The sequence below is a fragment of the Malus sylvestris genome, chromosome 14 (assembly GCF_916048215.2).
Source record: "Malus sylvestris chromosome 14, drMalSylv7.2, whole genome shotgun sequence".
NCBI classification, from domain to species: domain Eukaryota; kingdom Viridiplantae; phylum Streptophyta; class Magnoliopsida; order Rosales; family Rosaceae; genus Malus; species Malus sylvestris.
In genome coordinates this window covers 25189097-25210403 of record NC_062273.1, presented here as the reverse complement: position 1 = coordinate 25210403, position 21307 = coordinate 25189097, and the positions used below count along the sequence as shown (strand labels likewise).

Below are 21307 nucleotides of genomic sequence, written 5' to 3'. Positions count from 1 at the left end.
AGATATTTTAAATTCCAATTTAAGTAAACATTCCAAAGTATTTGTTTGGTTGGTTCTTAACTGATAAGAAACTTGTGGTATTGGTTTCGAAAGAGAGATAGTTTTTGGTCGGATGTTTAGTGGCAATACAACAAGACATGTGTGACATGCTCCAATATGCAAACGAAGATTTTAGTTTCAAGCAGTCCATGCCAATTTTGTATCATCTCACATATCCTTTCAAGGATTAATTGGTTTCTCTCTTTCTTGTTCGGTTAGGTTTGGTATAATTTAGAACTCATTTATAATCAAACAACATAAGATGATAAACGGTTTGATTTTCTAACTACATTGTGCAAGTTGTAGTTTTTTTTATATTTTTCTTCTTAAATAGAGAAAGATTAGACGAGATTAGTTTTTCGGCAATGATCGCATGTGAGATACCTACCCTCCGCCAAAAGAGTGAGGACAATTACTCAGAAACTCCCCGCCCTTCCTTTCTCCACCAATTTTATTGATACTAAATGGAAGTAAACGAAAAAAGTACATGCGGGAGGACAATGCCAATACCCACAAAGACAAAACAATCAATAAAAACGGTAAGAACATAACGAAATGTCACGAGTATGTGCAGATGCTACCAAATCTAAAATCGTAGACCACCAATAATAAACATAATTATCTGCTCCAAAAGAAGCTTATGTTTAATGATGTGATGTGTAGTTATCATATCATTTAACTTTGACAGTAACATTACTGGCCTGATGAATACTTTGGCGTTATTATCCATGTGTAGCATTGGTTGATTGTTGTTATGTATTTTCAAAAGTTAATTAATGGACAATAATTCAAAATTTAGTGGCCACATTCATGTTGAATTAAGTATTTGGTCAAGGAAAAGTTGTATAACATACCCCATTTATGATACAATTCACTTATAGAAACAAGGACAAGGAAGAGAGAATACCATCAATATTTCCAAATGGCTTTACGATGACAGTCCATTTTTTTTTTTTGGGTCGAAAAGACTTATAGAGGTATTTCAATATCTCTTTGGCCACCATCGTTCATTAGTGTCAGAAATCAAACTCAGAACGTATCATGTGAAATACGAGCTTAAAATTCGTCCATAACCACTGGATCATCTCCTGTTCATTTATCTCTCATCGCACCAGTTTACGTAACAAGATTTTGTCATATATAGGGAAGGCCACATGCCATATGCTTCGTCAAGTAAAATACATGCTTCTTGATTTATTTTTTCAAAACACACTTGGGTTTCTAATAAATGTATTTCTATCGAAAGCATAAGTGCTTAAGTGAAGACAGTGGTTCCTACAAAAGCTATCCGGGGGGTCCTCGGTTACGACTAAACAATATAATGTTCAAAGGTATCAAATAAAAAAAGGCCTATGTTTTATGGGAAAGCTTCTTTTTGTTGACTTGTATTAGGGTTCCTACAATTGTGGGATTCCTACTATATTTGGTTTCCTAGTTTAGAATGTAATTATTCTTTCCTGTATTATGATAGGATTGTATATGATTGTATATATACCTTTGAAAGGAATGAAATCAATATCATTGAAAAGCATTCTTTCTTCTTGGCACCAGAGCTGAGTTAGAAAAAAAAAAAAAAAAAAAGAACCGAACCCAAACTGAGTTTGTGTTTGCTGTGCTCAGCACAATTTAGTTGTGCTTTTGATCTGAAGGTTTTTTGTTTACCCATCCCCGATCAATTGCAGCGAGCGACATCGAGTCATTACTGCCCAGTTTCTGTCAGTTTATTCCCGTGTCAATTGCAGCAAGCGACATCAAGTCGTTGTTGCCCAAATTTCTGTCAGCCTAGTTTCAACATTGCCCAATTTCGTTGCTGCCCAGATTCAACACTGCCTAGTTTCTGTCCGTCTATTTTTCTGATTCCAGATTCCTACCATAAAGCTGCAAGTTCTGTGGTATACCGACAGCAAGACCGATGGTTGAAAAAAAGGGGGCCGGTTATAAGATAGTTCCTGATGCTGCTCCAATTATGGTGCAGTCTGAGAATTCAAGCTTTAATATTGGTATGGTATTGGATGAGAAGAACTATGATTTATGGGCTCCTCTCATTTAAATCCATATCGTTAGAAGGAAGAAGATGGGATATCTTCGTGGGTCTATCAAGGCACCTAATGAAGACGATCCTAAATATGATGATTGGTTTTCTGAAGATCAAAAAATTAAGAGTTGGCTTCTATCTTCAATGAAGCCCGAGATTATGAAACGGTACATTCGGTTGTCTACTTCGAAGGAAATTTGGGACTCTCTTAAGGCAGCCTACTTTGATGAGAATGACGAGGCTAGAATTTATTCGTTGAATCAGAAGGCATCACGTCTTCGTCAGAATGGCCGATCGTTGGCTACCTATTTTGGGGAGCTAACTGAGATTTTCCAAGAATTTGATCACTTTAATAAAGTATTCATGGAGTGCGAAAATGACATCAAAGTGTTTCACAAATTCACTGACAGGCAATAAGTCTATGTGTTTCTTGGTGGTCTCGATGATGTGCTTGATCAGGTTCATGAAGAAGTGTTGAGGAAAGATCCCTCGCTTGGGTTTCAGGCTTCTTATGCATATGTTCGTATATGTTCGTCGAGAAGCCGATCAGAAGGAAGCAATGAAGATTGAGGTTGACAAGAGTGAACCCGCTGCCATTGCAGCAAAGGCTCATGGATCATCCTCTTGGTCGAATAAAAACGGGTCACAAAATTGGTCAGGACAAACTCGCCCGAGCCAGACAAGCAGGGATCGTCCTCAAGGTAAATGCCCACATTGTGGCATGACAAGACACTCCAAAAGTTGATGTTTTGAGCTAATTGGATATCCCGAGAATTAGGATAAGACCCGTGATCCTCGGTACAACAAATCTTGAGCATCCGTTGCAGAAACCAAGAATGATTCTGACCAAATAGCGGACAAGGCATCTGCCATGATTGTTGCGGCAGGAAGTGATGGTAAGGCACTAATTACATCGACTTCTGTTATGAATAATACATAGGTAATTGATTCCGGAGCTACTGAATATATGACTTGTGATTCTAGATAGGTTCCATCACTAAAAACCTCCACACAAACTGTGGTCAACGTTGCTAATGGTAATGTCGTCCCTGTTATTGGGGAAGGCATTGTTTCCCTTTCTGATACCATGAAACTTGACACTGTTCTTGTGGTTCTCTCATTGAATTATAATTTGTTATCCGTTGCCCAAATAACCTTTGCCTTACACTGTTTGGTTAGTTTTTGGCCCTATTTTTGTGTTTTTAAGGACATCCGGACGCGGAAGACGATTGGTTATGGTATTAGACGAGGGAAGCTATATTACTTGGAGTTGACAACCAGTTGTTCTAGCTTGCTGACTCAAGCTCTTTCTGTTGATGATTCTAAAAGGGATACTAATAAAGTGTCGGACATCTGGATGTGGCACCGGCGACTTGGGCATGCTTCTTTTGGTTATTTGCATAAGTTATTTCCTAATTTGTTTATCAAGAATGATGTTTCTCAGTTTAAGTGTGATGTTTGTGAAATGGCTAAGAGCCATCGAACTTCCTTTACTCCAAGTTTAAATAAAAGTTATGTTCCTTTTATGATCGTGCATTCTGATGTATGGGGTCCGTCGAAAATAGCTACTCTTGGTGGTGCTCACTGGTTTGTCAATTTTATTAACTATTGTAAAAGAATGACTTAGGTTAGTTTGTTAAAGTTGAAAAACGAAGTTCGTTCGGCCTTTCAAAAGTTCCATAAAATGGTTGTTATACAATACAATAAGAATATCCAGGTTCTTAAAAGTGACAATGGTGGCGAATATGTTAATATGGAACTTCGTTTCTTCCTTGAACTGCATGGTATCGTTCATCAGACAATGTGCCTGTATACTCTTCAACAGAATAGGGTTACCGAACGAAAAAATAAACACTTGTTAAAAATGGTTCGTGCTTCACTCATTGCAGCGCATCTGCCTCTACATTATTGGGGTGAAGCACTTACGTCCGCAGCCTATCTTATTAATCGTCTTCATTCTCATACCATCAACTTCCATACGCCATTTCAAGCTCTCATGTCTCAGACAAGCTGTCCACCGACTCCAAATCTTTCCCCACGGGTCTTAGGGTGTGTCGCTTTTGTTCACTTACATTCTCCTCAACAGAATAATAAACTTGAGCCTCAAGCCCTCCGTTGTGTGTTTTTTAGGTTATGCTACTACTCATAAAGGATATCGCTGTTATCATCATCCGAGTAAGAAAATGTTTATCACTTAGGATGTTATTTTCCATGAGCATGACATGTTTTTTGGATCCTTCGTGTCCTCACTTCAGAGGGAGTACCAAGATAGTGAAGTTCTGACCCCAAATAGTGATGTTCTGACATTTAATTACTTTCATGTGGTTAGAAATGAGCTGCATGAAGAGCAGCCTTTGCAGTCTTCACAGTTGGAGTCCACGGGGTCTGAAAGGCAGCAGCGCATGCTGCAGTCTTCTCAATTGGATCCCACGACATCTGAAGGGTAGCAACTCACGTTTGGTGATCAGCAAGATATCATTCAATAGCCCATGCCCACTAAACAGCAGAAACTAATTCAGGAGAACAACCAGCCCACGAGTCCCTCGATTTTTGGGCTTGAAAGTAAGCCACAGCCTGCTGTTTTCAATAGGACCGAGCAGCAACAACCTACGGTTTTAAATGGGACTGAGCAGCAATTGTCATGGGATCCTTATCCAGATGTAATATCAGATCAAGGCATGAACTTGTCTTCTATTAATTCTCATAACCAATCGTCTTCTACACCAGATGCACATCTGCTTTGTCACCTTCCAAAACGTGTTAACCGAGGTATTCCCAAACCCACTTATGAGGCAGATCCTAAGTGTAAACACAAGTATTCCGTGTGTGAACCAAATTCAAATTCAAGAGTGAGATATCCATTAAACAATTATGTGTCTACCTGTCACCTGTCAGAATCAAATAAGTCATTTGTATATCAATTATCTACTGTATATTTTCCTAACAGTGTGCAGGAAGCCTTAGTAGATTGCCGCTGGAAAGATGCAATGAACGAGGAATTGAGATCTTTGAAGAAGAATGCTACCTGAGAAATAACTGACTTACCAGCTGGAAAGAAACCTGTGGGATGCAAATGGGTCTATACGGTGAAATACAAAGCAGATGGAACGGTGGATCACTTTAAAGCAAGATTGGTGGCAAAGGGGTATACACAAAAATATGGCATTGACTACACTGATACGTTTGCACCAATGGCGAAGATCAATACAGTCTGTGTTCTACTATCCATAGCAGCAAACCTATATTGGCCTTTGCAACAATTCGACGTAAAAAATGTGTTTGTACTATACTTGACCAATCCTGAAACTACTAAGCACAGGTCAACGTTATACCGTCAATGACCCAGAAGAGTTTCCCTCCAACCAGGAGGCCAATCATAGCGCGACACGTGTCGACATCAGAAGCCAATCATAGCGCGACACGTGTCAACATCAGAAGCCAATCACAACACGACACGTGTCAATGTCAGAATGAAACTAGAAACTCTCTTCTATAAATAGAGATCATTCTCTCACAATATTTCTGAATGTCATTTGTACTAAATCATTCACTAGTACTCACTAAAGGAGAGCTTGAATCTATGTACTTGTGTAAACCCTTCATAATTAATGAGAACTCCTCTACTCCGTGGACATAGCCAATCTGGGTGAACCACGTACATCTTGTGTTTGCTTCCCTGTCTCTATTCATTTACATACTTACCCATACTAGTGACCAGAGCAATCTAGCGAAGGTCACAAACTTAACATTTTCTGTTGTACCAAAGTCCTCACTGATTTTGTACATCAACAAAATGCATTCCTCCATGGAGATCTAACCGAGGAGATTTACATGGACCTTCCACCAAGGTGTAATGATCCGGACATACAGAAACAAAAGGTATGTAAGCTCAGAAAATCATTATATAGGTTGAAATAGTCTGCGAGAACCTAGTTTGGTAGATTTACCAAGTCCATGAGAGCATTCAGTTACCAAGTCCATGAGAGCATTCAATTATAGGCAAAGTAATTGGGATCACACATTATTCGTAAAACGCCATAACGGAAAGGTTACAGCTCTCATTGTATATATGGATGACATAGTGGTTACTGGTAACAACCCGGTTGAGCAAGCAGCCTTGAAAAAATATTTGTCCTCGGAATTCGAAATGAAAGATGTGGGTTTTTTAAAATATTTCCTTGGGATTGAAGTGTTGAGATGCAAGTCCAGGATATTTCTATCACAAAGGAAATATGTTCATGACTTGTTAGAAGAAACCGGTATGTCGGCGTGTAAACCGATAGCTACTCCGTTGGCCGAAGGGATGAAGTTGGGTATCGATCAGAACCAAGTACCGGTTGAAAAAGGGAGGTACCAAAGGTTAGTAGGAAGATTAATGTACTTGGCCCATACTAGGCTGGATCTTGCTCATGCATTAAGTGTAGTTAGTCAATACATGCACAATCCCGAAGAACAACACATAAGTGCCGTTATGAGAATATTGAGTTACTTGAAAGGAAGCCTTGGTAAAGGAATTTTGTTTCGAAAAAACGGGCATTTCAGAATTGAGTGCTATACAGATGCTGACTGGGTAGGATCGACGGATGATAGGCGCTCGACATATGGGTATTTCACCTTTGTTGGGGGAAATATAGTAACGTGGAGAACAAGAAGCAAAATGTTGTAGCAAGGTTAAGTCCAGAAGCTGAATTTAGAGGTATGACACTAGGTATTTGTGAAATCTTATGGCTTAAGTTCCTGTTATGAGACTTGGGGGTCAAACATGGTCAGCCGATGAAATTATTTTGTGACAATAAAGATGCCCGTGATATTGCTCATAACCCAGTGCAACATGATAGGACCAAGCATGTAGAGGTTGATAGGTTCTTTATTAAACAGAAGCTGGAAAGCAAAGTAATTGAGTTTCCTTCCATAGGAACAGAATATCAAGTAGCAGATATTCTCACTAAGGCTGTTTCTAGTGACAAGTTCTCTAGGACAAGTTGGGCATGTGCAACATCTATGCACTAACTTGAGGGGGAGTGTTGACTTGTATTAAGGTTCCTACAATTGTGGGATTCCTACCATATTTGGTTTTCTAGTTTAGAATGTAATTATTCTTTCCTGTATTATGATAAGATTGTATATGATTGTATATATACCTTTGAATGGAATGAATACAATATCATTGAAAAGCATTCTTTCTTCTGTTTTTAATGGTATGAAGTATTAAAACTATATAAATCTAGTAATGGTGAAGGTTTATTTGGGAGAATAGAGTTTGTTGGGTTATTTGATTATGGGTAGCTGTTTTGTTACTGCTATGGTTTTGAAGTTTCTGTGGGATAATCAGAGAAAGAAGAGGAGTAAGAACTAGGGGTGGGCAAACAGGTAGAGGAATCGCTGGTCGGGGCGGGTAATGTAGGTTCGGGGCGGGTACGAGCCGGTTCCAAATATTGTAGAGAGTAAACAGGGCGGGGTAGGGCGAGGCGGGGCGCTGTCAAATACGGGGCAGGCCGGGTCCTAATCCTTAGAAAAATGGGACCCCGGACCAACCCGTTTCTAATAATAATGAACGATTGAGATTAAATGATACCCTATCATTTAATCTCAACCGGTAATTCCTACCCTAGTCGATGTCTCGTGTGTCCAAGTTTCCACTTCCAGATTCAGTCACTCACTCCAATCTCCATCGTCTTCTCGAACTCTATCTTTCTCTTCTCCTACCTGAGGACCAACGCATGCTTGTGAACCTGCCAGGTAGCCGATATGGGTCACCAGAGCTTTGGCGAGGTTGAAGATGTTCTGCTGGACGGCTTCCGTGCAGGCCATGAGGCCATGGACTAGTCAAACTCTGTTTTCCTGCGAGTCGACAATGAGGCCTGGGTGGGTTGATGATGACTCGATGGTGGCGGGAAGGGAGATTGGTTTTTGTGGTTGTGGAATGGAGGAGGCGGCAGGGCGGTTGAATAGGAGTTTGGAGGGAAAAGACCCGGATGAGGATTTGAGACGCTTTGGCTCCCGTGACAGAGAATCGAGGCGGGTTTGGGTGAACACGGCATTTCCGAGGATAGATTTGAAGTCGTAGTAGCTGGAAGAAGAGTATAGAGGATGAAGAGGTTAGTAGCGATGACAAAGAAGACCCAGAAAGTATGGTGTTTAATCAGAGCTTCTGCTTCTACTCCTGCTCTTCCATTGTTTTCCTCTTCCTTTTTCTTAGTCTTCCTGCTTCTTCTTCCTCTTTAACTTTCATTTCAGGTACTGCCAAATTTAACATCTTATATATGTATTTATATGTTGTATATTGCTGGGTTTTGATTAAAATAAGCTTAGATTCAACAAAGCTCTGAACTTTTTGATTCTGTATGTGTGGCTGCAGATGGTGTCTTTGAATCTCAGGCTTCTATCGTCCGACACTTGTTGCAGGCCAAGAAAGTTTATTTCCTTCACACCCTTGTTTGGAGGGTTTTGATTTAATTTGGTGAATGAATAGAGTTAATTCTAACCCTAGACAATTTCTAGATCTTCTCTACAGAATCCGGTAAGCCCTGGCGATGTCAAAGATCTTGAGCATGAGCGACAGAGCAAGCCCGGGAGGCAATCCAAACCGAAAAAAAAGGACCCGTGGACCCGTCCCGAACCGGCCCGTTTGAAACGGGCCGGGTTAGGTCCGGTTCCAGTGATGAGATTTGTAATATCTGGCCCGGCCTGGCCCGTTTCCTTTTTAAGCGGGTCCAGTTCAGTCCCTTCAAATTTGGTCCCGGCCCAGCCCGTGCCCACCCCTAGTAAGAACAAAAGTGAAACGAAGGTAGAGGTTGTGGGACCTAATATTAATGTTACGTAGCATGAAAGTGAAATCTTATTTTATGACATGATATACACTTATCAAGTTATCATAATTATTAAGGAAAAATGTTGATCAACGGCTCAAAATTGATCAATAATCAAGGCTCATTTGCCGGGGTTAGCTAGATGCAATCAATAAATTGATTGATCAAGTCATCCCAAATTCCCAATGCACCACATCCTCTGCTCACTTATCATTTCCATAACTTAAAAAACAAAAAAAACAAAAAAAGTCTCCAATCAAAGAGAGCAACTTACATAAAATACGGTAATATAGAATCAATAGAAAAGAATGAATCATAATTAATCAATATATTTCTCGTAACAAACGAAAGGTAAAACATAAATCTTGCATCAATTACGTCTTTTCTGAGACTGTGTTTTAGTCTAATAATACATTTACATGTGAAGAAAAACTTGCACATAAAAATACATAATTAGACCTGAACACTATAAGATAACGAACCAATTTCATGTATGTCATTCTTCCGATCAAGACTTAGTGTTATAATCTACGTGTAGTAAACATTACGTGCCAATTTAACGTCACACACGGAAAAATAAATCGATAAATGCCAAGAAGGAAACGTTGTTATAGCCCTAGCAACACAAGACAACTAAAACAAGCCTCAAAACCTTTGGGCTTGGACCAAGAGTTTTAGCCCTTCTTTCACATTGCGGGTCCAAACGAATTCAGCCCATAATCCAAAACCGCCCATACGCCCACAAAGCACCTCAGCCGATTTTTTAAAAAATAAAATAAAATAAAAAAACTAATGAAATTTTTTTTTAAATTTTGAATTTTAACATTAAAAATAAAATAATTAACAAAATAAATAGTAATATGATTAATTTTTCGGTATAAAAATGTATTTTTTCGTGAACTAAACAGATAATTTTGCGTACAAATTCCCAAAGAAAAATTGTCGCAAACTCTGTCTTCGGAGTCTTTCGAGGGCACGTTTGTTTGACAGGATTCGCTGGGACTGGACTGGACTAGACTATAGTCCAGTGTTTGGTGGGTACCGGGATTAGCTTTAATGAGCTTAGGTGGGATTCGCTAGGACTAAGGGGGGGCTTAGCCGTTCTTCACGAGGGATCCCAAATTCGGGCGGACTCGTAAGCCAGAGAAACCGCGTCTTCCCACATCTCACATCCCACATCGTCCTCATCTCTGCGTCTGCCCTCGTCGTCGTCCTTGCCGTGCTCCCACATCGTCCTCACGCTCATCGTCGTCCTTGCATCTGGTCGCTGTCATCTGCCTCTAGTCGGTAAGCTTCGAATCTTGGATTTTTTTTCGTCGATTTGTGTGGATTTGTTTGTGATATTAACTGAGGTTTATTTGATTTTGTTGTTTTGGGTTTGAGAAATTCATAATATACAAGTGGATTTGCAATTGAACAAATTAGGGTTTTGTTATTTAGGTGAAATTGAGATTAGAATTTGGGGTTTTCATAAGATGAAATTGAGATTAGTCTCAGGTGTGTGCTCTCTGTGTGTGTGTTTGTGTGTACTGAAAAAAAATTTGTCTGTGTGTTTGTGTGTGTGTGAGTGTGTTTGTGTGTGTGTGTGTGTGTGTATGTAATCTGTGTAACCTGTGTAATATCTGTGTGTGTGTGAGTTGTGTGTGTAAAATGTGTGTGTAATCTATCCGTGTGTGTGTGTGTAACCTGTGTTATTTGCAGTGTGTGTGTGAGTTGTGTGTGTAAAATGTGTGTGTAATATGTCCGTGTGTGTGTGTGTAATCTGTTTTTGTGTGTATGTGTGTGAGTTGTGTGTGTAAAATGTGTGTGTGAGTTGTGTGTGTAAAATGTGTGTGTGAGTGTGAGTGTGAGTGTAAGTGTTTGTGTGTGTGTGTGTGTTTGTGTGTGAGTGTGAGTGTAAGTGTGAGTGTGAGTGTGTGTGAGTGTGAGTGTGTGTGCAGTGTGTGTGTGTATGCAGTGTGTGTGTGTGTGTGCAGTGTGTGTGTGAGTGTGTATGCAGTTTGTGTGTGTGTGTGTGCAGTGTGTGTGTGAATGTGTATGCAGTGTGTGAGTGTGAGTGTGTGTGAGTGTGAGTGTGTGTGCAGTGTGTGTGTGTATGTAGTGTGTGTGTGTGTGCAGTTTGTGTGTGTGTGCAGTTTGTGTGTGTATGCAGTGTGTGTGTGTGCAGTTTGTGTGTGTGTGCAATTTGTGTGTGTATGCAGTGTGTGTGTGCAGTTTGTGTGTGTGTGTATGTGTGTGTCCAGTGTGTGTGTGTGTGTGACTGTGTTCAGTGTGTATGCAGTGTGTGTGTGCAGTTTGTGTGTGTGTGTGTATGTATGTAGTATGTATGCAGTGTGTGTGTGTATGTATGCAGTATGTATGCAGTGTGTGTGTAAGTGTGAGTGTGAGTGTGAGTGTGAGTGTGAGTGTAAGTGTGCAGTGTGTGTGTGTGTTTGTGTGTGAGTGTGAGTGTAAGTGTGAGTGTGAGTGTGTGTGAGTGTGAGTGTGTGTGCAGTGTGTGTGTGTATGCAGTGTGTGTGTGTGTGTGTGCAGTGTGTGTGTGAGTGTGTATGCAGTTTGTGTGTGTGTGTGCAGTGTGTGTGTGAGTGTGTATGCAGTGTGTGCAGTGTGTGTGTGTCTATGCAGTGTGTGCAGTGTGTGTGTGTGCGCAGTGTGTGTGTGTGTGTATGTATGCAGTATGTATGCAGTGTGTGTGTGTGTGTGTGCGTGTGTGTGTGTGTGCAGTGTGTGTGTGTGTGTGCAGTGTGTGTGTATGCAAGTATGTATGCAGTGTGTGTGTGTGAGTATAAAAACAGAGTGTGTGTGTGAGGGTAAGAGTTTGTTGCACTCTGTCCCCGTGTGTGTGTGTGTGTCACTGTGTTCAGTGTGTGAGTGTGAGTGTGTGTGCAGTGTGTGTGTGTATGTAGTGTGTGTGTGTGTGCAGTTTGTGTGTGTGTGCAGTTTGTGTGTGTATGCAGTGTGTGTGTGTGCAGTTTGTGTGTGTGTGCAATTTGTGTGTGTATGCAGTGTGTGTGTGCAGTTTGTGTGTGTGTGTATATATGCAGTGTGTGTATGTGTGTGTCCAGTGTGTGTGTGTGTGACTGTGTTTAGTGTGTGAGTGTGAGTGTGTGTGTGTGTATGCAGTGTGTGTGTGTGCAGTGTGTGTGTGAGTGTGTATGCAGTTTGTGTGTGTGTGTGCAGTTTGTGTGTGAGTGTGTATGCAGTGTGTGTGTGTCTATGCAGTGTGTGCAGTGTGTGTGTGTGTGCGCAGTGTGTGTGTGTGTATATATGCAGTGTGTGAGTGTGAGTGTGTGTGTGTGCAGTGTGTGTGTAAGTGTGAGTGTGTGTGTATGTATGCAGTGTGTGTGTGTGTGTATGTATGTAGTATGTATGCAGTGTATGTGTATGTATGCAGTATGTATGCAGTGTGTGTAAGTGTGAGTGTGTGTGTATGTATGCAGTGTGTGTGTATATATGCAGTGTGTGTGTGTGTATGCAGTATGTATGCAGTGTGTGTGTGTGTGTGCAGTGTGTGAGTGTGAGTGTGTGTGTGTGCAGTGTGTATGCAGGGTGTGTGTGTAGTGTATGCAGTGTGTGTGTAAGTGTAGTGTATGTAGTGTGTGTGTGTTTGTGTACTGTGTATGCAGTGTGTATGTATGCAGGGTGTATGCAGGGTGTATGCAGTGTGTGTATGTATGTATGCACTGTGTGTGTACTTGCAGGGTGTGTGTGTAGTGTATGCAGTGTATGTGTGTAGTGTATGTAGTGTGTGTAGTGTATGCAGTGTATGTAGTGTGTGTATGTATGTACTGTGTTTGCAGTGTGTATGTATGTACTGTGTATACAATGTGAATGTTTTGTATTGTGTGGGGTTGATGCTGAATTGCAATTTGTTGTGGTTGTTGGTTGCAGAGAAGATGAGCATAAACGGAAGGCTAAAGCTAAGGCTACTGCATTACAGGTGTCCTTTAATTTCCCTTTTCACATGCAATGCCTAGCAATGATAGCAATCCTCATACTAGTGTTCTTAGACACATGTTTATAGATGTATAAGAGTAGAACATTTTGAATATGATGCCTCGGGTTAATGAAAACTTTTTTTTTTCAACGCCATATGTATATTTGTTGCCTCGGGTTAATGATTTAGTTAATTTGTTTTTTGTTTTTTTTTTGTTTGGATAGATATGGATCGAAGGAAGCTTTTATTGATCTTATTGTTAGAGATGTCTTATTTGGAAACAATTTGTATTTGTACGATTCTTGTGGTGATGATGCTACGTGGCAAACAGAGACATGTTGAACGACCCACATTGACTAACCGTTCACTTATTAGACGAGAGATTAGTTTGTGTTATCTGAATGGTATAATAGGGAATACTGATACTGAATGTGTTAACGAATTGAGAATGGATAGAAGGACTTTTGGCATATTATGCGACTTACTTCGTCAAGATGGGAGGGTAAAAACTGATGGTTTGGTGTCTGTAGAGGAACAGGTGTGTATGACTTTACAAATATTAGCACATCATACTAAGAATCGTAGTGTTGGCGGTAGATTTTATAGGTCGGGAGAGACTATAAGTAGGTATTTCAATAGCGTATTGCAAGGAATTTTGCGATTACAAGGTTTCCTACTAAAAGTCCCACAGCCTGTGCCTATTGATTCTACAGATGCTAGGTGGCGATGTTTTAAGGTATGATGAGAAATATTTTTCATTTTCCTTAAGCTTTAACTCTTCATTCCCTTTGTATAAATTAACAAAAAGTTTTTTATTTTTTATTTTTAAGAATTGCTTGGGAGCATTGGATGGAACACACATTGATGTGCATGTACCTGAAATTGACAAACCAAGATACCGAACAAGAAAGGGTCGAGTCGCAACTAATGTGTTAGGTGTGTGTTCAGGAGATATGCAGTTCATATATGTGTTTCCGGGGTGGGAGGGTTCCGCATCAGACTCTAGAGTGCTACATGATGCAATTAGTAGGCCTAATGGTTTTAAGGTACCAGCGGGTAAGATTATTACTTAGTCTCAACTTTCTAAGTTAGGTTTAGTTCTGTTTGTCAACTACAAAACACTAATAAGGTCTGTTTTTTTTTTCATTAGGTTGTTATTACCTTGTAGATGGTGGTTATACAAATGGTGAAGGATTCCTTGCACCCTATAGAGGAATACCTTATCATTTATCTGAATGGGAGGGACGAACACCTTCTAATAAGGAAGAATATTTTAACATGAAGCATTCTAAGGCAAGGAATGTAATTGAACGCTGTTTTGGCTTGCTAAAAGGAAGGTGGTCGATACTAAGGAGTCCATCTTTCTATCCGATAAGGACACAAGGTCGAATAATTACTGCTTGTTGCCTACTACACAATCTTATTAGGCAAGAGATGTTAGTAGATCCAATGGAGAATTTGCCAATAATAGAAGATGGACAAAATACAGAAGAAGGTGAATATGTTGGTAGTGTTCAATCATCGGACCAGTGGACTGCAATGAGGAATGATATGGCTGAGGAAATGTATAATGAGTGGAGAGCAATTAGGAACCAGCAACCGAACTAGCTATATGTTTTAATGATAACATTTTATTTTAGTATTCCTTTTTATCATGCATTTGTTAGATATTAGCACAATGATTGGATGGTATGCAAATTAATTGGATATTATGCAAGTTGATTGGATATTATGCAAGTTGATTGGATATTATGCAAATTGATTATTTGTATGGTATTTTCCTTCATTAAAATATTTTTTGTTTAGGTATGGATAACGAAAATATTTTGAATGCTACTCAAGAGCCAAAAGGAAGAAGGCGTAAATGGGAAGCATTTGAGGAAGAAGTATTACTAGGAGTTCTTGAGGATTTTGTTGCTCGGAAGCAACGGTGTGACACCGGTGCTTTCAAACAAGGTACTTTGGTTGAAATAGCAAAAGCTGTCAATGTTTTATGTCCTCATTCAAATATAAAGGCAAATCCACATATTGAGTCCAAGTTGAAGAAATGGAAAAAAACATATAGTATGGTCGTTGACATGATAAACACAAGTGGATTTGCATGGAATGATGTCAAAAAGTGCGTTGAAGTTGACAGTGATGACGCATGGCAAACTTATGTGCAGGTTCATATCCTATTTTATTTATGCATTAGTTATATTCTTGCTCCTATATTTGTTACGCATGCTAAATTTTAGTTTTGCTATGTTGATATAATCTTAGAGAAATAAAGAAGCCGATGGATGGAGAAGCAAACCTTTTCCACTGTTTGATAGATTTGCATATATATTTGGAAAAGATCGGGCTACGGGTAATGTAGCCGAAACCCCTGCTCAAATGGTGGAGGAACAAAGTCATGATCATGTTGGTGAAAGTGATATTGGAGGTGATAATTTTGTTTCTTCAATGAACCAACAAAGCCAACAAAGCACCCCATCTGAAAATAGCCAAAGAAAGAGGAAAAGAGCTGTGGGAAGTTCAAGTGATGGAACCGAGGCAATTATCAGTGGACTGAAAGATTTTTATGTTGAAAGTGGGAAGAGGATGCAAATGGTAACTGAAGCTTTAGTTCAAGGTACTGCAGATCATACTGACATAGCTAATGAACTTGAAGCAATGGGTCTCTCTCCTATGGATCAAATTGATGCATTGTCTCTTATTTTGGATAAACCAAAAAATGTGGGAGTGTTCAGGGCAATCAAACCGGAACTCAAGAAAGTGTTCGTCCAAAGACTTTTAAGAGACAACGCAAGCGGATGAGGATTTTGGCTAATGTTAACATGGATGTATTTTATTAACGTTAACATGGATGTATTTTATTAATCATACAGTCTTATGTTATGACTTATAACTTAGCTTTGCACTAGTATTTTGGCTTATGTTTACTAGCCATTTTGTAAATTATGGAGATCTATTTTGGCTAATGTTAACTAATGTTAACTAGGATTTTCTAAATTATGGAGATCTTATGTACTTGTATTTGTTGAAGTTGCATGTATTGGCCACTATTATTTTTCTTCTGTTGGGTGATAGAGTTTAAATCAAGCTACATTTGCAAATTAAACCCAATTCTATTAGCAGGTAATAGAAACAAAACAATTGTCAATTTTTTTTAAGATTCATAATATACATGGCAAAAATATGCTCCAATTAACCCATATCATGAGATTTGTAGCATTACTCTATTACACAATGACAAAAATTTGTAGTCCTAGTCTAAGCAAACACAAATCTGGTGAACAGTACTGTTTTTCTTATCCTGCTTCTTAGTCCGAGACTGCACCAAACGCTTCACTAAGTTAGTCCAGCTTAGTCCAGTCTAAGCCAGTCCAGCTTAGTCCCGGCAGCTAGTCCAGTCCGAGACAGTCCGGCGCAACAAACGCACCCTCAAAGTTTCAGACTTTTTGTCTTCCTTTCGAAAATCAATTTTAATAAATAATAAAAGCAAGCTGCTTTGGGATGAGCAAAAGCCCACCTTAGCTTCCTGCTGACATCACTATTTCCGTCGTCTCGTGTAAGTTATTTCTTGATCAGAATTTCACAATTTTAATGGTGAATTAAAAGCTTTTTTAATCAGTTTTTGCTGTTTGTTTTTCCATTTTTTTCATTGTTTCTTGTAATTTTGAGTGATTCAGTTGGAGGAGAAGGTCACTATGGCGGACAAAGAGCAGAACCCAGGTGCCATTTCTCTCTCTCTTTATATTATTTTCTCAAATTTTGTTTCTTTTTTACTTTAATTTTATTGTTTCAGTACTGCTCATATAGTTGCTGAGGAAGTTATGCAATTGAAAATTGAAAATTAAATCAACAATTTGAATATATTATCAGTTATGTTAATTATTGTTAATTTTTAAGATTTTTACTGAATAATTTGCTGGTGGAATTTAGTTCCTGGTGGGATTGATTGAATAAACCAGGAGAGATGTTTTTATGATTATAATTTAATGAGTTGAATAAATTTATGGTCTATGAAAGAAATCATAGTTCTTGCAATATTAGTTACAGTCTAATTTGTGTGAAAATAATAATTGTGGTTGTTAACTTGAGCAGCAGGGATTGCTCAACCCACAACTGAGGGTCAGCAAGATGATGGGGATGAGCCCCCCAAGCAAAGCTCTACACCGTCGGTGTTTGTGAATTCCGAACCAATGAGGGAGGAACAAGTGCAAAATGCTGTTAAATTCCTTGCGCACCCGAAAGTTAGGGGCTCTCCTGTTGTTTACAGACGGTCTTTTCTCGAGAAGAAGGGGCTCACAAAAGAAGAGATTGACGAAGCATTTCGGCGTGTGCCTGTAAGTGAATTGATTATTGGTATTCAAGCTAATTGTTAAGGCTCTATGTTTTTCGTGGTTGATGTTGTTTGTTTGCAAATTGAAGGACCCACCTTCAGGTACGCAGGCAACTACCGGAAATCAAGGTAACACCGTCACAAAAACCTGATATTTTTTATTTGACCTGAGTTTGTCAATTGTTTATGTAACCTTGGTTGTATATTTTCTTGTAGCAGATGGACAGGTGAAGACATCGTCAAATGTTCAGGCACAAAATACAACTCAAACTTTGCAGCCTTCCGCCGCTGCTCCCACTAAAGCAATTTCCCCTGTGGGTACATTAACTGGGTATAGATTTCGCTGGTCTCATGCCATTGTTGCTGTAGGAGTACTGACACTTTCTGGTTGTGGAGCAGCTGTACTAATTAAGGTATTTGTACTCAACCTTGTACAATCATGACTTGTTAATTTTGTCCATCGTGTTATATTGCTTTTATATGATTCTTGGCATAGTTTCTCATAAAACTTCTGTCACTCGATTGCTGTCTAATAACATGTTCCTTGTTTTAGAAATCTTTTATTCCTAGATTGAAGGCTTGGATACGCAAGGTTGTATTGGAAGATGAGAATGATGTTAAGAATAAAGTTGACGCGAAACCAAGTTTGGCAGAAGAAGCTGCGGCAGCTGCTAAAACAGCCGCAGCCGCAGCATCAGATGTGGCAAAAGTAAGCCAGGAAATGCTGAATTCTAAGACTGAAGGTGCGATTGTGATCCTTTTGTACCAATCGTCTTTTAACCTATTTCTATCTTGATTGAATTTATATTTTGTTATCATTATTGTTTCGATTTTCACTTCTTTATACTGATGAGTATTACCTTTTCACAATTGCTGCGGTTTATACTTGGGCCAGAGAGGAAATACTTCGTGGAACTCATGAGTTTGTTGGATGTGCAAGTGCAAGAAATGAAGTCAATGAGTAATTCCATACGGAAATTGGAAGGTACAGGAAATACTTTATTTGTTCAATCAAGTGGCTATACTTGATTTCTGCCGAAAAAACAGTCACTTCGTCATTTGTTTGCAATCAGAAACTTCTTGTTTACAAAATTGGAATCTGATGATGATTATTTGATTATCCCATCTTTCTGCCTAACCATCAGGAGAAACAAAAGCCTCGAGAACCTCTCTTGTTGATCATGAAGACAATCGCATCGCTATCACAAATTCAAAGGTCAGCTGAGAGTAGCACAAATTTGATATTCTTATTTAAATGGGAAAGCTTTAGATAATATGATATCCAGATCTATCCAAAAGAAAGTTTTTTTTTATTAACTTTTTACCATGTATCTGTTTTACAGCAACAGTATGTGAATGGCAAGGCAGAGTATGACATGCGCTCAGGTTATTATTTTCTAATCAGTTGTCAAATTTCTAATTGTTTAATCTTTTTAAAGTATATTGATTTCTGCTTCGTATTGTTACAATTTTCTGTACGGTGCAATCTTCCTCAGCTGCTGCATCTGTGGAACCTGCACCTCATCCAAAGTCTTATATGGATGTAAGTAAATTTTATGGCCTTTTCATTGCTCGGAAATGTTTTTAAAATAAGTAGTGTCTATTATTGAGAGCTTTTCTTCTATCCTATAAAACCCGTTTAATGTTTAAGGGATGCAGTGTTCTTAGAACATATAAAGTTGATGTGGTTAAATAAGCTGTCACAAAATACTATGTTATCTCTCAATTTGAGTTTGGATGGTCATCCAGTGACAGTCATTAGATGCAAAGAGCTCGTTTATGGGGATTTATCAGGCAGCTATGAGTTTACTCTAGCCTTCGCGAATTTGTTACTAAGAGTAGCCAAATTTAAGGTTAGAAGGGATGAATCGTAGATGATTCAGGACGCCTAAAAGAGTATAAGTTGACGAGGTTGAAAATTATCTTTCACACACTTTGAAATTATCTAACCTGTTGCTTGTCTGGTAGTCTTTATCATTCCAACTGCAAATTGATTTTGCAGATTATTCTTGCAGTCGTTGTAAGTTTATATTTGATCTTATGTTTGGTCAAGTCTATGGCCCCATGGTATTATCACTTATGTGATAACTTCTTGACCGCGCATTTAACTTTTACTATAATATTGCAGATCATGGCCATGGTACAAAGAGGGGAGAAACCTCCTAATGTCAAAGTAAACTCTCTCTTGCTTTTTTTTTTTTTTATCGAAATCAGTTTTTTTGTTCCTTTTTTTTTTTTTTTTGGCTTAAATGCTAATTGTTCTTCATTCTGGATGATGTGCAGGACACTGATGATTTGCCCCCGAACCCTAATCAGCAACTATCAAATCCTCGCTTGGCACCTAGAGCTAAGGTATTGCTTTTGAGAGCTTTTCACCTTCCCCTCTTTCTCCTTTCAGTAAAAGGAAACAGAAACTGGTATGGACTAACGTAGACTCATTGAGTGCATTAAGCAATTTAGCTATAGAAAATAATAGTCTCCACCACCGAGGCCAGTTATTTAAAATTGGGCTACCAACCTTTGGTTTCCGGTTGGTTAAAGCTAGGATTCGAAATTGATTCACTCCGGATTAGGAAACATTGTTGGATCATTTACAGCGTCTTTCAAAATCTGGATTCTGGACAAAAAGAAAATGGTTTCGTTTTATCATTCCTAAATATTATCATGGAATGTTACCAGAATTAGTTGTAAGCTTTATGAAATTATAGAGAGATTTATTCGACTCTTTTAAAAGTTTGACAAAGTGTAATAAAAATTCAGTTTTCATGCTTTGATACATGGAGATGATTGGTACTATATGTTTTCTTGGGTAGCCTTGGGAAGTTGGTCAGGCCCAAAACAACCCGAGCCAAGTGCTTCAATCTCAAGTAAGCAGTGACAATTTGAATTCCAGCATTCAGGACAATGGGCTCAATTATCAGTCAAACGGTGACAGTACAGTGCCGTGGTGGCAGCAGCAGCAGAAAAATTCCAGAATCACTGAGATAGAAAATGAAGTCAATGGAGGGTCGTATGGTGTACGAACTAGTGAGCAACCAGTTCAGCGGACATGGGTTCCTCCCCAGCCACCTCCTGTTGCAATGGCAGCAGCAGCTGAAGCTATCCGACGGCCAAAACCATCAGTGCAGAAAGAACAGCTGGGTAACGATCTTCCCATTGCACACCCATCAGAAGCGACCAATGGCCCATCAGAAGGGGCGGATGAGTTGCAGAGGGTAACAAAATTAGCTGAATCTGGAGGTGAATCGGAGCAAATCAATGGGAGTTCACCGCTGAACTCGACTACTGAGATACAAGAAGAGGAAGTGAGCCATTAATAGTCATGAGTTCATTTCATTGAACACCTTAATCATCTCAGGTACTACTTGTATATCTACGTCCATTATGTAAAATTGCTCAAGAAATACATGTATATTTCTGTTCTTGAACATCCGTATTCACGAAGCCATCAGCTTCATTTCGTTAATGTTATATTGACACTGCATTTCTGGTGCAGATTTCTTCTCCTTCGGAAACCTACCCGAAAATCTTTCAAAAGTTAACTCAGAGATACAATAACAGTACATGCATGGATGAGATGAGAGAGCAGAAGAAGATGTTGACGTATAAAATAAGTTGCTGAAAGGCCGAACCTAAAGTGCTTTTTCCAAAAGCTGAATTTTAGGCTTTGGTGGTGGTTACACTTCTGATAAATTTGTTTATTGAACATTATAAAGAAATGGCCAAACGCTGAATCAGTTCAGAGTATATAATGTGCATGTTGGTGGTTATTTGCATCCAATCCTGCTCAATTCGAATCTCGTTTGGTGATGCTTCTTTAAAAATCACTTTTGCTCAGACACTTTCAACGGTTTTGGTTTTGATTCTGGTCCCATACCTAACTGCACCGTAATGCGTCCACCCCACATTGAACAACTTGATCATAGATACCACTCGTATACGTATGCATGTTGACGTACTTTTTGAGTTAATATCTTGTATAAATGCACTGCGCAAAGAAATAGGCGTATAACTACTCGTATATGTATGCATGTTATGTACTTCTTGGTGCATAATTCACACCGTCGGCAACCCAGTTGAAAATCATTGAAAAGTTTAGACAGGAGTTATGAAATTATCACCATATGAAATTTGTGAAACGCGCGTTTTGGTCACATGGA

At 39.1% G+C, this 21307-nt stretch overlaps 3 protein-coding genes across 7 annotated transcripts; all 3 read left to right on the top strand.

Annotated features, from left to right (window-relative positions):
- The first annotated feature begins 6143 nt into the window (after positions 1-6143).
- LOC126599146 (uncharacterized mitochondrial protein AtMg00810-like) lies at positions 6144-6740 on the top strand. Its single transcript, XM_050265484.1, has one exon. It carries the CDS (start codon positions 6144-6146, stop codon positions 6738-6740), a length of 597 nt encoding a protein of 198 aa, XP_050121441.1.
- Positions 6741-9797: 3057 nt separating this feature from the next.
- Positions 9798-20928, top strand: LOC126599897 (peroxisomal membrane protein PEX14-like). 5 transcript variants are annotated; one of them, XM_050266363.1, is made up of 15 exons: positions 9798-9860; positions 16259-16373; positions 16495-16537; positions 16913-17151; positions 17237-17276; positions 17364-17560; positions 17701-17890; positions 18043-18132; positions 18293-18363; positions 18491-18533; positions 18629-18690; positions 19276-19320; positions 19431-19499; positions 19961-20505; positions 20644-20928. In XM_050266363.1, exons 3-14 carry the CDS (start codon positions 16513-16515, stop codon positions 20462-20464), a joined length of 1575 nt encoding a protein of 524 aa, XP_050122320.1. In that variant the 5' UTR covers positions 9798-9860; positions 16259-16373; positions 16495-16512; the 3' UTR covers positions 20465-20505; positions 20644-20928. The 5 variants fall into 5 exon arrangements, with proteins under 5 accessions (XP_050122320.1, XP_050122317.1, XP_050122321.1 ...); XM_050266360.1 differs by having other exon boundaries at positions 9799-9860; positions 16910-17151; XM_050266364.1 differs by having other exon boundaries at positions 9800-9860; positions 16910-17151; positions 18644-18690.
- On the top strand, positions 12809-15847 carry LOC126599898 (uncharacterized). Its single transcript, XM_050266365.1, has 3 exons — positions 12809-12823; positions 14627-14985; positions 15083-15847. Exons 2-3 carry the CDS (start codon positions 14629-14631, stop codon positions 15617-15619), a joined length of 894 nt encoding a protein of 297 aa, XP_050122322.1. The 5' UTR covers positions 12809-12823; positions 14627-14628; the 3' UTR covers positions 15620-15847.
- Positions 20929-21307: the final 379 nt, after the last annotated feature.